A 14,994-nucleotide genomic window follows, 5' to 3' on the forward strand; every position below is an offset into this window, starting at 1 on the left:
CATTGCTCATGAGGAATGGGCCAAGATTCCTCAGCAACGCTGCCAGAAGCTGGTGTCTGGTTATACATCTCGTTTGCAGCAGGTCATAACAGCAAAAGGGTGTTCTAGTACTAAAGATGCTTGCCATGAAGGTGTTGAATAATTTTGAGACTGCAGAAGTCATTAAAAGTTGCATTTTCAGTTGAATTTGAATTTGGGGAAACCACTTGAACAAATCAAACAAAAGTAATTGAAATAACGCAACAAATGTGTAATTGAAAGTCTGAAAATTTTGCCAATAAACCTGATTTGCAATGGGGGGTTGAATAATTCCAATTACAACTGTGTATCTTTCATTATATATATATATATATATATATATATATATATATTAGCATATATTAGCACTGTTCTTCAACAATTAGCACTGTTCTTGAAGAGTGCTAATGAGTGTAAATGCGTAAGAATCGGCATACATTCGGTAAATAAACTGCATATAGCCTACGAGACAGTAGCGTGCAGTTCTGAAATGAGGAGGCTAAGAAGAGGCATAGATTTATTGTATGTTTAAAAAAAAAAAAAAAATCAAATGTAAATTCATGTTCCAGTTACACTTAATGTTGTTACATTTTCCTGGTTAAATAAACATTACTTTAAAAAGAGAAACAAAGAAAAAAATAAACCAAATTCAATTCAATTTTGTATTTTTTACATTAACAATGTAATCCATTTTTTATTTATTAAACCCAAATATAAATCTCATCAAGTTAGTGCTTTAAGCATTTTTACATGCATTCAATAAATAAAGGCAGTAACAATTTAAACAATATATTTTATTTGTGAACTGATGTTCAGCTGTTCTTTGAATAGTCAACTTATTGTTGGATCATTAGTCAATATGCTCGATAAACACTGGTCACAGACACGAAGATGTACAGTACCTTTAATTTCACCAAGCTGATTGCTCATTAAAAAACTCCCACAGTCATCATGTTTTCAGGCCATTTCAAGTTTGATTTTGATTTTGTGGCTTAGCTGTTTACTTACTTTTTAATTAGTCTTCCCATTAATGCAATCATTTTGTTAATTCAGACTGATTCTCGTACGCGGAATACTCACGAAAAGTGGTGGGATTTATCGTACGAACCAATTATAGCCAGTCATAGCGCGATGGAGGCATTGCCCCTCTAACGTGACTTTCCCCCATTCATTCTTAATTACCCACAGCACGCTTTAGGGGGTCTGTTAAAACTCAATGGGCTCAGGGGAGGCAAGAGAGACATGGACTCCCGCTGTAACGTTACCTGCTGGTGTCGCTTTTAGACAGTGTTACTTTTAAAAAACAAGTGATTTATACACTTTTTAATGTGTAATATTTAACATTGTGTAATATTTGCGTTGTTTTATTTTTGTAATATAGATTATTGCTTCTATATAGAAATATAGAAATGCTTTCGGTCGTTTAGTGTAAATTAACTATAATAATGTTACAATTGTGATCTTGATAAATTAATTAGCAGAAGTCATCACTCCATTTGCATGATGTCATTCACAACAGTCTGAATTCGTTGAACCAACGTGGTTCAAACAACGGAGGTGCGACCATGTTACTATGGTTTCTAATGTTACTAATGGTCACTAATGTTACTAATGGTCACTAATGTTACTAATGGTCACTAGCTAGTTAATCCCTACAACTATGCATCATACTATGGTAGTTAAGCAGTGAGTTACGTCGTTATAAGAAAATCACATCCCCGATCTCTTAATGACCCGTGTACCAATGTCACCCTCGGCATACCTTTACTTCACTTCAGTTATCAAAGTGATCTGATTTAATGACACCTTTCAGTGAAGTGTGACCTTCATCTTCTTGCTGAACTCAGTTTAGTGTTAACCGTGATAAATGCCTCACTTTTGTGTGACCTTCTTAGACAAATAATCACGAGCTGTGAATCCACTGTGTGTTTTGAGAAGGCCCTGAGCCCACAGTCATTGTAAACGAACGTCATATTTCTTAATCGGATCTCCCAGTGTGAAGGGCCAGTAAAGCAGTACATCTGATCAGGCAAAGTGACTGCTAGAGCGTCAGACTGACGTTACAGCTCAGGCACGAGATGTCAGACATACGTTCACTGCCAGTCCACCCCCTATTACATCTATGGAAAATCCCTCGAAGACTGCTTGTTAATTGGAGCGCCCAAACCGCTGATGCCCTCGTTTTATTTAAGGCATAATGTGAGTTGGCGTGTCCCCACATCAAATGTGACTTGTGGTTAATGGAACACTTGTTTCACAGCTTGAGAGCCCCCAAAGTCTGACTGTGTTAAATGAACTTCCACTGTGGAGTTTTATTCAGTCTACTCCCGAATCAGTCTGTCAAGCAGAAAAATGGTTTATAACAATTCCACTTACACAGTTATACTGTTAACAACAAAAAATAGACTTTTATTGTTCTTGAATTTGATTGGTACAGAAAAATTACAACAGTTCTAAAGCCTGATGCTTAAGCTAATCTAACAAAATTTATAATCTTGCCATTCCCTTCATACAGAAAACATAAACACAACTGCTACTGCGCTGAGGAGATTCTTAGTGGTCTTCGACAGCCTGTTGGCGTGGTGCATTGTGGGGATGGATCACAGCGGCTTTTTATTTTGGAGAAGGAAGGCTTTGTACGAATCCTAACACACAACATGGAGCTCCTAAAAGAGCCTTTTCTGGACATTCATAAGCTGGTCCAAAGCGGTATGAAGGTAAGTGGCACTTAGCTCTTGTTTGTTGGTATAGTGTTATGAGTTGGATGGATTGACAAAAAATATTTGTTTTATGATTTTTTTCTCCATTAAAATGTGTTATACATAAAGAAATGAAAATGAGATGTATGTTTACAGTCATGGTCACTTATGTCAGATTCTCATCAGTGGCCTGAACAACTTTTATTTCAGAGCTTGAAATTCTAATTCGAAAGAAGTTGGAAATTATACAGCTACAATGTAACTCCATAAAATCTATTCTCCATCTCTATTGTGTAAATGCATATTATAGATCATATTGTGAACAATCATCCATGTATGTACAATTTTTTGGGGCCTTGTAATATTTAATCGAAATATCATAACTTGATCTTCTGGTGAAAATGACTTCTCTGCGGTGTCGTATGCCGAACTTCTCCAGTCATTTAGTCTGCTTAAATCCCGCCCCTTCAAAAGCGACTGCAATCTAATTAAATTTTGAGCGCAATGACTATATCTCAAAATCCAATTAACAACGGATGGATAGAACCAAGTGCTCACCGGTCCCTACATATATTTTCTTCTACAATAATCTATTCCACTCTGATGTACGTCACAGTATGGAAGAAAATATGTTACTTCCGTTTGATTGTGATTTTAATTATAAACTATTTATTTAGCATGATGTTGTTGCATCCAAGCCCAAGACAAATGCCATGTCGGCTTCTCATAATTCGGCCAACACAACATCTACCAAAATGACAGAGTGCACCTATAACATATTATACAGTGCAAAAAATGTATCTGGATTGTTTATTTAGAATCGTATCCTAGTTGATACAAGTATTTTTAAGCATGCTAATAATGGTGAGTTTTAGCTAAACTTAGGTTTTCTCTCCCAAAACTACTGACATATCTGCCTCTGATGAGGAACTAGCTGCTATTTGAAATTCATGCAGCCTGACCTCCCACCATCAGAGAAGTCTGTCTTCCATAAATCAGGAAGCTTCGCTGAAACCTGAAAGATCTGTTGTTCATCATTTTGGTTTGGCACCTTTTCAGACAAAGCCGAGGTGGGAGAAATGAAGCCCCCTAACAGAATAGAATCTTAAAAGAGCACAATAACAACTTCTATGGATTTATTTCCATTTTTCCTCTCCTCCCACCACAAATCAAAACCTGAATAGAGGGTAATACTGAAGCCAAAAATAGTGTTGGCACAACAATTATATTATTATACAAATGCATTCTGTATGTGGGCTTCTATGTGTGTGGTTTGCTTGCTGTCAACTTGACTGCCAGCAGAGGAAACCTTGTGTTTTGTTGTTGAGGATCAGTGAGAAAGGCTGAAATGTTGCCAGCTGTAGCATTCGCTTACATGCATGTCTGTCAGCAGTAGTTATGGCGTGTGTCACAACAGATGTTTATCTTCCCCCACAAGAACTGAGGCATTCTGTAATTCGAGAACATTTCATTTAGGAAGTGTCCAGAGATGTAGGAAGATGACTGCTTTTTGACAGGAAGTTTATGTATATTGCATACCTCCTGTTGCTTCACTTACTGTATAAAGGGAGAAGGAGCAATTATGGAGTCAACATGCAACAGCCCCACAGGAAAGACCCCAAATGTGCCTTGTCATCATTAAACATAATTGGCTGTGGATAAAGCAATCATTATGACAATTAGAGTAAGCTCAAGCTCCAGCGTTCCCCAAGAGTGCTATTCTGTCAAGTTTGTCCAAGTCATTCTGAGTAAGCCGTGTTTACTTGGAGCATCAACAGGACATGTGCCCTTTGTGCCCGCGGAAGGCCTCGAGACCCGCTGGGACCCAACTTGGGCATGAAGGGGAATGATAGTGTTTTATCATGACTTTGATTCTAATGTTCTGTATTTCCTTCAAGCCCAATCCCCTCACTGCCAATTAAGCCAAACTGCTTGAAAACAATGCTCTGTCTACTTGAGGGAGTCTCCCAGAGCACTGTGGGTGTTCTCTGATGAAACCATATCTCTTCATTCACTCACTCACACACGCATACACACTGTGTGACATTATCAAATATTCTGTGTGATTTGCGCTTTTTGGATTACAGCTAGAAGTTTTGTACTGAAAAGCAAAGGCACCGTCTCCTCTATGTACTGACATGATTTTCATTTCTGGATTCAAATTTATTTTTGATATCTTTTGGGGGCATAAAGTTAAGAAAAAAAATGTCAGAGTGATACAACTGTCATGATATAGAAAACAAGGTTGTTAAAAGATTTTAGTTTGGCATTATGTTTTATATATACATATATATATATATATATATATATATATATATATATATATATATATATATATATATATATATATAAAAACCCATTTTAACAGACTTTTGTCCACCAAATCAAAGTCATGTGGTTCAACCAAGCAGAAACATGCAGGGGAAAAGGTGTCAAGGCCAATAAATCTCCTAAAATATTAGATCATTTGACCTTTTTATGACAAGGCAAGGTTAGGTCAGGATGTAAAATGTCATGACTCCCCAAAAACTTAAATGAATTTATAAACTATTCAAGGAGTGAGAATATGAACGACTTTTTAGTTGACACGACATGACATTTTTTTAGAGAGTGAATTGCTGCATAAATTATACATTTTTTAAAGCCATATGAAATCATATTCGTTTATGCTAATTTTTTTAATTTTTTTTCTTTATCATAGACACTCTTATCTGTCACTGACCCAAATTCTAATCTTCCAATAAAAGAGTCAAATACCAAATACCGAATGCCTTATTGGTTTTGGCCAGGTGGAGACATCTTTGCCATTTTGCTTCTGCTGCATAGATATCGCAAGGTGGATTGCACTGGCTGCTGTGGAAGCATGCCATAGGATTGTGGTCCAGTTTGATTTATTTCAAACTACTTTATTACACTCTCACATCTGTGGCTAGTCTTTAAAGTGCAATCCCGCACCAGCCTGACTACCATGTTCTAGTTTCAGCAAAGTAAGAGTGCTATTATTGGGCTCTTAAATAGTTAACTACCAGTTAACTAATTTGGGATGTCTTGCGAACACGTTACCGGGTTCCAGATGCTGCAAAATAGTCATACAGTGACAAGCAAAATCCTGAAGTGTAAGATTTCAGCGCCCTAAAGGTTTTATCTTCTAAACTATTTCTGTGAAAGAGCCCTGATTCAGTCCATGTTGATGTGATAGGTACACAAGTATGGTACTGCTTTGTTGTTGTCCTTGCTAGATGTAGTGAAGAAGACATCTGCACGCAATGTGAGCGCAGTTCCATTGTGGTGTATCAACTAACTCAAGGGGTCCAGCTGCAAAAAACTATTTCTTGCCGAAGCAAATAGATCACAGCATGTTGTGCACTCTGTCACTTGACACGCACAGCTGTTGAGCTCTTTCAGCTAGACAAGCAGGAGGGCTCTTGACTCTGTCAAAAAATAAGTATCCTAGCTTTGACAAATGGACCTTTTCCTCTCTCGTCCTTTGACTCCTTTAACAGTTCTCTTTGAGAAACAGCCACTGCTTTTGCTGTCATCTTGCATAGCTTCCTCTGAGTTCCTGGCCGAGGTTTAGACTTTGCGAGGACCCCCGAGACAGGATGAGCACCTGTGATAGAGCCATTCAGAAGATTTGTGGATTGCTCCAGAGAGCTGCCTCTGTAATGAGTGAATGTTATCCTACGATTCGATCTGCTCTTTTCACTGCTTGAAAATGAGCGATCCTCACCCAGAACTCCAGTGCTGCCACAGGATTAATGTGTGTTAACAGGTGGAGGAGGGGGATTTGACTTGGGTCTTGGGATTCATTGTGTTGAACTAAATGGAGCTCTGAATTAGTGTGAGCATTTCAGATTGCCTTTGAGGTAGGCACACATTGTTTTTCTCCAATCAGCTCGGGTGGAATGCCTCTTTATGTAGGATTGCCTGAGCCAATAAGGATCAAAAGGTGCTCAGAAACAATGTGCAAGCCAGGCCATGCATCAAGTCCTGAAAGGCAAGCAGCTGCCGATGGGTTGAGTGGGGGGCTTGGAGGGAGGCAATAGCGCTCTGTTCCTGTCTGCAAATTCATCTGACCCTTCACTAGCATTCTTGCTGAGAAGCTGTTACAACCTAATCTTCGGACTGTCAAAGCAACAGGCAGTGCACAGAATGCTTACAATAACATAGCGTAGGACCTCTTTTGAAGCCACATTTTAGAGCTGAAGTGTTCTTATCGACATCAGCATGCTGCAAGGTTACCCTAATTAAGTGTCTAACAAAAGTTCTTGTGGCTGCAACAGTAGAACAATATGTACTAGCTTTGAAACTAAGCTGAGGCTTGTACACATAGCCCTACATCTGCTATGATGGATGGAGGGAGGCTATCATGAAGTTTGTCTTCTTTTAATTAAGTTTTTGGTAGCACCCAGAGGAATGGGCCTGGAAAAGTAAAGATTTTTTTGTGCCTACTTGTTGAAGGAACGATCATTAGCAAAAAGCTAATATTTCAGCTAATTTACAGTTGTTCTTTGGTGGTCCCTGGCCTGAGATCATACGACTCTCTGGAATTCTTAACTTGACCTGCTCCCTCTGTGTTTGTTTTGGGATTCAGGTCAGTGCATCAGGAGTCCAACATGTTGGGAGGGAGTTTCGGGGAAAGGAAGAATGTTTCATTTGAAAATGCAGAGAAAGGATAAATGATATCAACCTGCTGTTAACTCAACCCAACCTCATTTTGTGTTTGACTAATGTAGAACAGACATTTAATGGGCACCACAAAGTTTTGCTTGTGTTTTCGCTTTGTGGTCAACTAAAGAGGCCTCCTGAGTGTTATTATTCATGTCCCTACAGATCCAATTCGAACTCCTCTGGAGCATTCCGGAGATGAAGCGCTAGCACTTGAAGCCTATCCGAATTGGATTACTTCAGCACAGCCCAACAGAGCTGCTCTGACCAATTTATGATCTGTATGTTTTGGCGTGTAACATGTGCTGAACCACACCGCTAACTCCTCAATCCACAGAAGACCTCTTTTTGCTAAATTCCTGTGAGAAATGAGAAAGGAATGCCGCAGTGGCACAGACAGCTAATTTCATGAAAACTCTGTTTGTTTACTTATTTGACAGGCAATATCACTGAATTGTTATTGTATGTGTTGTAATTAAACTGCCGTTATGTCTTATCCCAAAGCATTAAATCTCAATAATTTTTTCAGGGATTCTCCTCAAACCCGTTTGTTCATTCATTGATTCGTTCATTCATTCATGAGGCATATGCTTAGCAATCCGTTCATTCATTTCATTTGTGTTACCAGAAAGAAAACAAAGTTGGGAAGATGAAAGGGAGGAAAGTCCAACATTATTACTTTCCCCAGGAACTAACGCGACATAGCTGCTTATTACAACAGGCTATGATGAGTGGACCACCAGAGTAGTGACAACTCATGTAGTTGCCTGCGGGATGAGAGGTTTTACCTATTACACAAGCAAATTCAATGTTTTCCAACTTGTTGCCAAGACAGTGGGAGTTTTTTTTTTCTTTTCTGTCCATTCTTTTTCTTGCCTCTCTAAAATTTTGCACGGGTTTAAAAATAAAAAAGAGAGAGAGGGAGAGGGGGAGGGGGAGGGGGAGGGGAGGGGGGGTCTAAAGGAATCCTGGACTTTTGTGCTCTCTATGAACTGCGAGCGAGCTAATGAATTGTTTCAGCCACTCAGCACTGCATTCACGGATATCCCCCTAAGATTACACACACAAATCACTTGCACAATGGAGGCCGCAAGGAGGGCCTGGGCATCCCAGAGGAGCCTGGCCCCAAATACAAGCGTCTATAACCAAGACAGGGTTGGTGAAAAGGGGGGTGTGGGTTTGCGTGAAGTCAAATGTTTTATAATCATTTGTAATGCAGTAGTCAAGGAGAGGGGAGGTAAAAAAAGCAAGAGGGCAAGAGGGCATGGGGTAACTGGCCCCCATATGGAGAAAGACTGAGATGGAGAAAGACAGAGAAAAGAGAGAGAGAGAGAGAGAGAGAGAGAGAGAGAGAGAGAGAGAGAGAGAGGGGGACATGGGGAGGCACTGCTTAAGCATTTTGCAGCCCAGCCCAATCTAAAAAAAGGGACATAATTAACTTCTGGATTCTTTGTGTACCCCATCTGACTTGCAGGGAGGAGATGAAAGGGGCTTGCTAAGCCTTGCATTCCACCCCAATTATAAGAAAAATGGAAAGTTCTACGTCTCCTACACGACCAACCAGGAGCGTTGGGCAATCGGACCACACGATCACATTCTTCGTGTAGTCGAGTACACGGTGTCCAGGTAATGGGAAACCAGTCACAGCTTGACCAAGCACAGGGGCAACTAACTAGAGTCGTAGCCATCATAGGACGTACATCCTCCTTCATATTCAGATATTGTCAAACTATCCTCTTGATTTACAAAACCAACAACAATATAATACTATTGTCTTAAAAAAAGGGAAAAAAATCTGTTGATGACAAAACCATGCTTTACCCACACATTTGGTCCCCCCAATGTCAATATGTGGTGAGGGCCTTGGATCAAACACTTTACACATGGACGTGCATGCGTAGTGTTTGTTTTCCATGTGGTTTTGGATCCGTCTTGAGAAGCCAAGCTCCTCATGAAATGCTTTCACTGACAGTGACGAATGGTTTATAGAGAAATGTAATCACAACATATAATTATCACAATAACTGACATCCATTCTGATTGTTTTTAGCTCCCCAGCAGCATTAACAAAACATGCTGAAGTATACATTTTGTTTGAATCACATTGTAAATAAGCCTTTCAGATGCCAAGCTTGCCAGTGTCATCTGGTTGGGAGTTATAATCAGGCTTAGACAAGTTTGTTGACTTTTCTTTTTCTGTGCTAATTTATTTAATTTATTTCAGTAATTCAACTTAAAAGGTGAAACTAATATATTATATAGACTCATTACATGCAAAGTGAGATATTTCAAGCCTTTATTTGTTATAATTTTGATGATTATGGCTCACAGCTTATGAAAACCCCAAATTCAAAATTAGAATATTGTAAAAAGGTTTTCATAGCTCTAAGCCATAATCAACAAAATTAACAAATAAAGGCTTGAAATATCTCACTTTGCATGTAATGAGTCTACAGTATATAATATATTAGTTTCACCTTTTAAGTTGCATTACTGAAATAAATTAACTTTTGCACAATGTTCTAATTGTTCTAGAGTTTCACCAGTAGGGCAAGCAGTTTGGAAAATGGATGGATGTAGTTTTGTGTTTAAATGTATTTATTTTGATATTTGGTTTTAGGAAAAATCCGAACCAGGTGGACACGAGGACTACTCGAGTGTTAATGGAAGTAGCTGAGCTCCACCGAAAGCATCTGGGAGGTCAGCTCCTCTTTGGGCCTGATGGGCTTCTGCACATATTTTTAGGTGATGGCATGATCACTTTGGACGATATGGAGGAGATGGATGGTCTAAGGTACAGTATTGAATGCAGTAACGGTGATAAATCAAGCTCTATTAATGAGTCAAGCTATGAGGCTAAATAGTGATTTCAGCATTGTTTTAAATATGTTCAATGGAGTGTTTCTCTGCCATAGTGATTTCACAGGATCTGTCCTTCGAGTGGATTTGGACACAGATAATTGTAGTCCGCCCTACTCTATACCCAGAAACAACCCCTATTTTAACAGCACAAATCAGCCCCCTGAAATCTTTTCCCATGGACTGCATGACCCAGGAAGGTAAGGTCAAATACTTCACTGACTTTCCTTTCTAAAAAAACCCCAAAACAATTTATAGCCAAATGTAAGGGGACATTCAAACATCACATTAATTGTCGGGCATTTAATTTAAAAACCACTGATAATTTGGGAGTCTGTCCCTCCTAACAGCTGCTCTATGAAGTCTTTCCATTATATGTTGTAAAATGGATGTGAGAATTTGCACCCATTCAGACTTGAACATCAGTGAGCTCAGAAAACGGGTCTGGCTTCCAGTTCATTGGGGTTCAGATCTGGGCTTTGTGCTGGCTAGTCCTCTACTACAGACGCAGTAAATCATTTCTTTATGGACCTCGCTTTGGAAAAGGGCCCACCCAAACTGTTACCACAAAGTTGGAAGCACACAGTTCTCTAGAATGTAATTGTGTGCCATAAACTTAAGATTTTTCTGGAATTAAGAGACCTTGCCAAAACTATGAATTAGAATTATATATTGTATAATTAAATGAATGGTAATATAAAAAAAATATCAGTGTTGTTTACATTGCCGCTGTCTTTGTCATGATTCTGCCCTCGTGTCCTTGATTTTCTCTAGTCTTGAGGTAGGATCATGACAGACCCATGTTTTGTGTGCAAGCACATGGCCTTTTGTTTGGGCCATGTGCTTGTGTTGTCTCGTTACCTTACCCCGCCCCCTTGTTCTCCTCGTTAGCCATTATTGTTTCATCTGTGTCACCTGCTGTCATCATTAGTTTCTCCTATTTTATCCCCTTGTGTTTGCTGTCCTGGGTCGGTTCATTTTCATACCTTACCTGTATCATTCCTTGTAAAAAAGTTCTGATCCTGTATCTACTGTTTGTTTGTCGTCAAGTAATCTGTCAAGTCTTAGTCAAAGTTTAGTCCTGTCTATGTTTTGCTCCCTCGTGGGTTTTGTTTCCCCTTGTTTTGTCCTACAATAATAATAATAATAATAATAATTCATTACATTTATATAGCGCTTTTCTAGGCACTCAAAGCGCTTCACATAGAAGGGGGAATCTCCTCAACCACCACCAATGTGCAGCATCCACTTGGATGATGCGACGGCAGCCATATTGCGCCAGAACGCCCACCACACACCAGCTTACTGGTGGAGAGGAGACAGAGTGATAAAGCCAATTAGTGTATATGAGGATGATTAGGAGCCATGATGGACAGAGGCCACTGGGCAAATTTGGCCAGGATGCCGGGGTTACACCCCTACTCTTTCGAAAGACATCCTGGGATTTTTAATGACCACAGAGAGTCAGGGCCTCGGTTTAACGTCTCATCCGAAGGACGGTGCTCTTTGATAGTATAGTGTCCCCATCACTATACTGGGGCGTTAGGACCCACACAGACCACAGGGAGAGCGCCCCCTGCTGGCCTCACTAACACCTCTTCCAGCAGCAACCTGGTTTTCTCAGAAGGTCTCCCATCCAGGTACTAACCAGGCTCAGCCCCGCTTAGCTTCAGTGGGCAACCAGTCTTGGGCTACAGGGTGATATGGCTGCTGGCTAATAAAGTGTGTGTGTTAAGCATCCTGTCTGCGCTTGGGTTCATCTCTGTAAATCATAAAAGTCTTGAAAAATTAATTTACAAATAATAATTTGTGTTCTAGGTGTGCAGTGGATAAGCTCCGCATGGACACCAATGGGAGTCTGCTGATTCTGTGCACAGATACTGTTGGCAAAAATACGACAACAGGCAGGATTCTACAGGTCATCAAAGGGAAAGACTATGGTATGCCTGTTAGACGTGGCTGATTTCTGAAAACATGATGAATTACTGTACAGACAGAAAGGCTTTTCAACAAGCAAAGTAGTTCCAACCAGGCAACCACTCAAGAAGTTTCTGTATTGTGTTTTAGAAAGCATTAAATTATCAGTCCATGTAGTGGTTATACTTATTATGTTAAGTTTTTATGCTGAGAACAGTGTCTTCAATGGAATGAGGGGACACTCCAAAAAAAAGATTTAAGACTTTCTGTAAAAACCGATCAACGCGTTATTCAAAAATACCATTGCAATACTATTGTTTCACAACGTGAGACCACACTTTAAATATGAAAATAATTTTCATTCCTGGGAGCATGCAAGCACATATACAACAATATAATTTATCGCTGTCAAAAAGTGTTTATATGGTCATTTAGTGCATTGTTGAAACAGAATGACCAGCATAGCAGTTCTTCTCTCATAGTCGTTCTAAGACCTTAAATCAATACCAGAAGTGAATTATATATATATAATTTCCTATGGCCAAAGAAATGGATTGGCTTTCTTGTACTCCTTACACATTGGCAGCAAACAAATATGGCTCTCTCCCAACCAATGCATTTAAACCCCAAAAAGATTGTCTCACAAGTGTGCCAAATTACCCCAAACACCAGGCTCTTTATGATGTTAAACCATCACCATGGTGAATGACTTACTTCATTAAATCACATTTTGTTGTTTTACTGGGCTCTGACTGTAACATTATAATACTCGCCATTCCCTAAGCTGCTGTAATCTTTGTAGCCATACAAACTTACAATACGCAACAATACGCAAACACTCAATAGTAATTGTAGGATTACCTCACCCATTCTCCGTTCCTTTCGCGTCCATTCCCTAATCTATTTGAGCTATAATGTGAACTTAACAGTGCTCAAACTAAATGTTAATAAGGACATTTAGTGAAATGAACACAGCCCTCCATATCAAGTTTACATAGTGTTTTTATAACCGTCTGGGGAATAGCTAATTAAAACCACTCTGTGTGAAGTGCTAATGGTCTCTTGACAGATTGTGGTAAACATGGATATCCCTTACACAAACAAAGGAAACTGTTATTATGGTTATAAATCAACTTTGCAACATATGTAGGGTGGTGATTGAAGACATTTAGTTTGTTAAATGTGTAAAATTGAGTTATCTAAACAATACAGATGATTAGGGTTCATTTCATTTAACTCAAATAACCCATAAAACCTGTTGCTTGGTTTTGCTTTTTTTCCTTAATAGTGAGTTGTTGGTATGTCTGCCCACAGAAAATGAACCATCTATATATGACATGGGGTCAAATGGAGGTGCCACCCCAGTTGGTGGATTCATTTACAGGGGATGTCAGTCAAGAAGACTTTATGGAAGTTATGTATTTGGAGACAAAAATGGGTAAGTTCAATTATTATAGGATGTGATATTATAATTATTAATTATGCTAAACTACTTTCTATCTGTGCACTCCTAGTACAACTTGGTATGTATCTTTAATTTATTTAAACACAGTCAGAGACTGAAATAGTTATGTTTCCAAAAAAAGAAATACAAGATATTGAGCTCCCAATGAGGAAAAAGATTTTTTTCAGAGTAAATTGAGAGCAGGTTTCCTGCCAGGTCAATTGGCCACCGGTATGTTTTTCACACTTTGCACTGATTTGTAATTCATCCTCCTTCACTATCAGCCTGCCGTTTTTTGTCAACAGTGAGAGATAAACTGTAGAAAAGAAATTGTTCCTAGAAAATCCAAAGCAGTAAATAATCCCTAATGTTTTGTCATGTTTTGTTTTATGTTTTGTAATAACCAAGATGTTCACTCAAGTCTGGGGCATCATAAATGATAGACAGCAAAGAGTATTGTATTTATGATTTAAACCCCTGACTGTATGATTGTTTCAGGAACTTCAGAATTCTCCAGAGGCCTTCAGAAGACAGATTGTGGCAAGAGAAGCCTCTTTGTCTTGGTACTAGCAGTTCCTGTGGTTCCTCGCTGGTAGGCCACATCCTAGGGTTTGGCGAAGATGAATTAGGTCAGTGAGCTCTCAATAAGCTTTATTCATTTCACCGCAAATTTTGTGTGCTTCTGTCGTAACCTTTTTTCATGGTTATGTCAAGGTTTCTTTAAAAACTGTTTTATGCAAAGTATTAGGGCTGGGCGATATGGCCAGAGATACCATATCATACGATATCGATCATTAAAGGGGGAAGGAAATACTTTCCACATATTTGTTAGACCTTGAGAATGAATGTAAACTTGTTTGTTCACAATTAAACTCCACATAATACAGTAGTCAACATTTGAAGTGGATCAAAAATGGTCATCAAAGACAAGAACGGGTATTGTTCAAAATTCATGTATAACTTTGATGAAAGGTTTTGATGTACTTCAAATGTTTACTTCTGTATTTAACTTTTAATTGAGGGCCCCATGAAATCCATTTAATTTTCCCAAAATTCTGTGTTTTCCATTTTATTTTTATGGAATCTGTGCTTTATGATTTAATACAAATTTATATAAACTTTAACAATTTAATCAAGCTTTTAAAATGTAATCAAATGAAAATATAAAAGTTAATTTACAACAGAACATTGCATTTTTATTTTTTGTCAAATAAGATGCTACGCACCAGGGGCCTCATTTATAACCGTTGCGTACGCACAAAGCAGGCCCTGAAAGAGGCGTACGCCACTTCCGACCAACAAGTTGTGATTTTTAAAAACAAACTTGACGGGAAAATTTGCGCACTTGCATGCAAACTCTGACCCATGCGTACGAACGTTTTGGAGATG

General features: G+C 38.9%; 1 protein-coding gene across 1 annotated transcript in view; it reads left to right on the top strand.

The window, feature by feature from the left end:
* The window catches only part of hhip (hedgehog interacting protein), a 48,918-nt gene that overhangs the window by 18,859 nt on the left and 15,065 nt on the right, over nucleotides 1-14,994 (top strand). The window contains exons 4-10 of the mRNA XM_056271723.1: nucleotides 2,534-2,735; nucleotides 8,860-9,011; nucleotides 10,006-10,179; nucleotides 10,301-10,444; nucleotides 12,063-12,184; nucleotides 13,476-13,599; nucleotides 14,104-14,234. Of these exons, the coding sequence (XP_056127698.1) occupies nucleotides 2,534-2,735; nucleotides 8,860-9,011; nucleotides 10,006-10,179; nucleotides 10,301-10,444; nucleotides 12,063-12,184; nucleotides 13,476-13,599; nucleotides 14,104-14,234 (1,049 nt within the window). The remainder of the gene's footprint in view (nucleotides 1-2,533; nucleotides 2,736-8,859; nucleotides 9,012-10,005; nucleotides 10,180-10,300; nucleotides 10,445-12,062; nucleotides 12,185-13,475; nucleotides 13,600-14,103; nucleotides 14,235-14,994) is intronic.

The sequence above is a fragment of the Rhinichthys klamathensis genome, unplaced genomic scaffold (genome assembly GCF_029890125.1).
Source record: "Rhinichthys klamathensis goyatoka isolate OS25496 unplaced genomic scaffold, OSU_Roscu_1.1 h1tg000325l_1, whole genome shotgun sequence".
Lineage (NCBI taxonomy): Eukaryota > Metazoa > Chordata > Actinopteri > Cypriniformes > Leuciscidae > Rhinichthys > Rhinichthys klamathensis.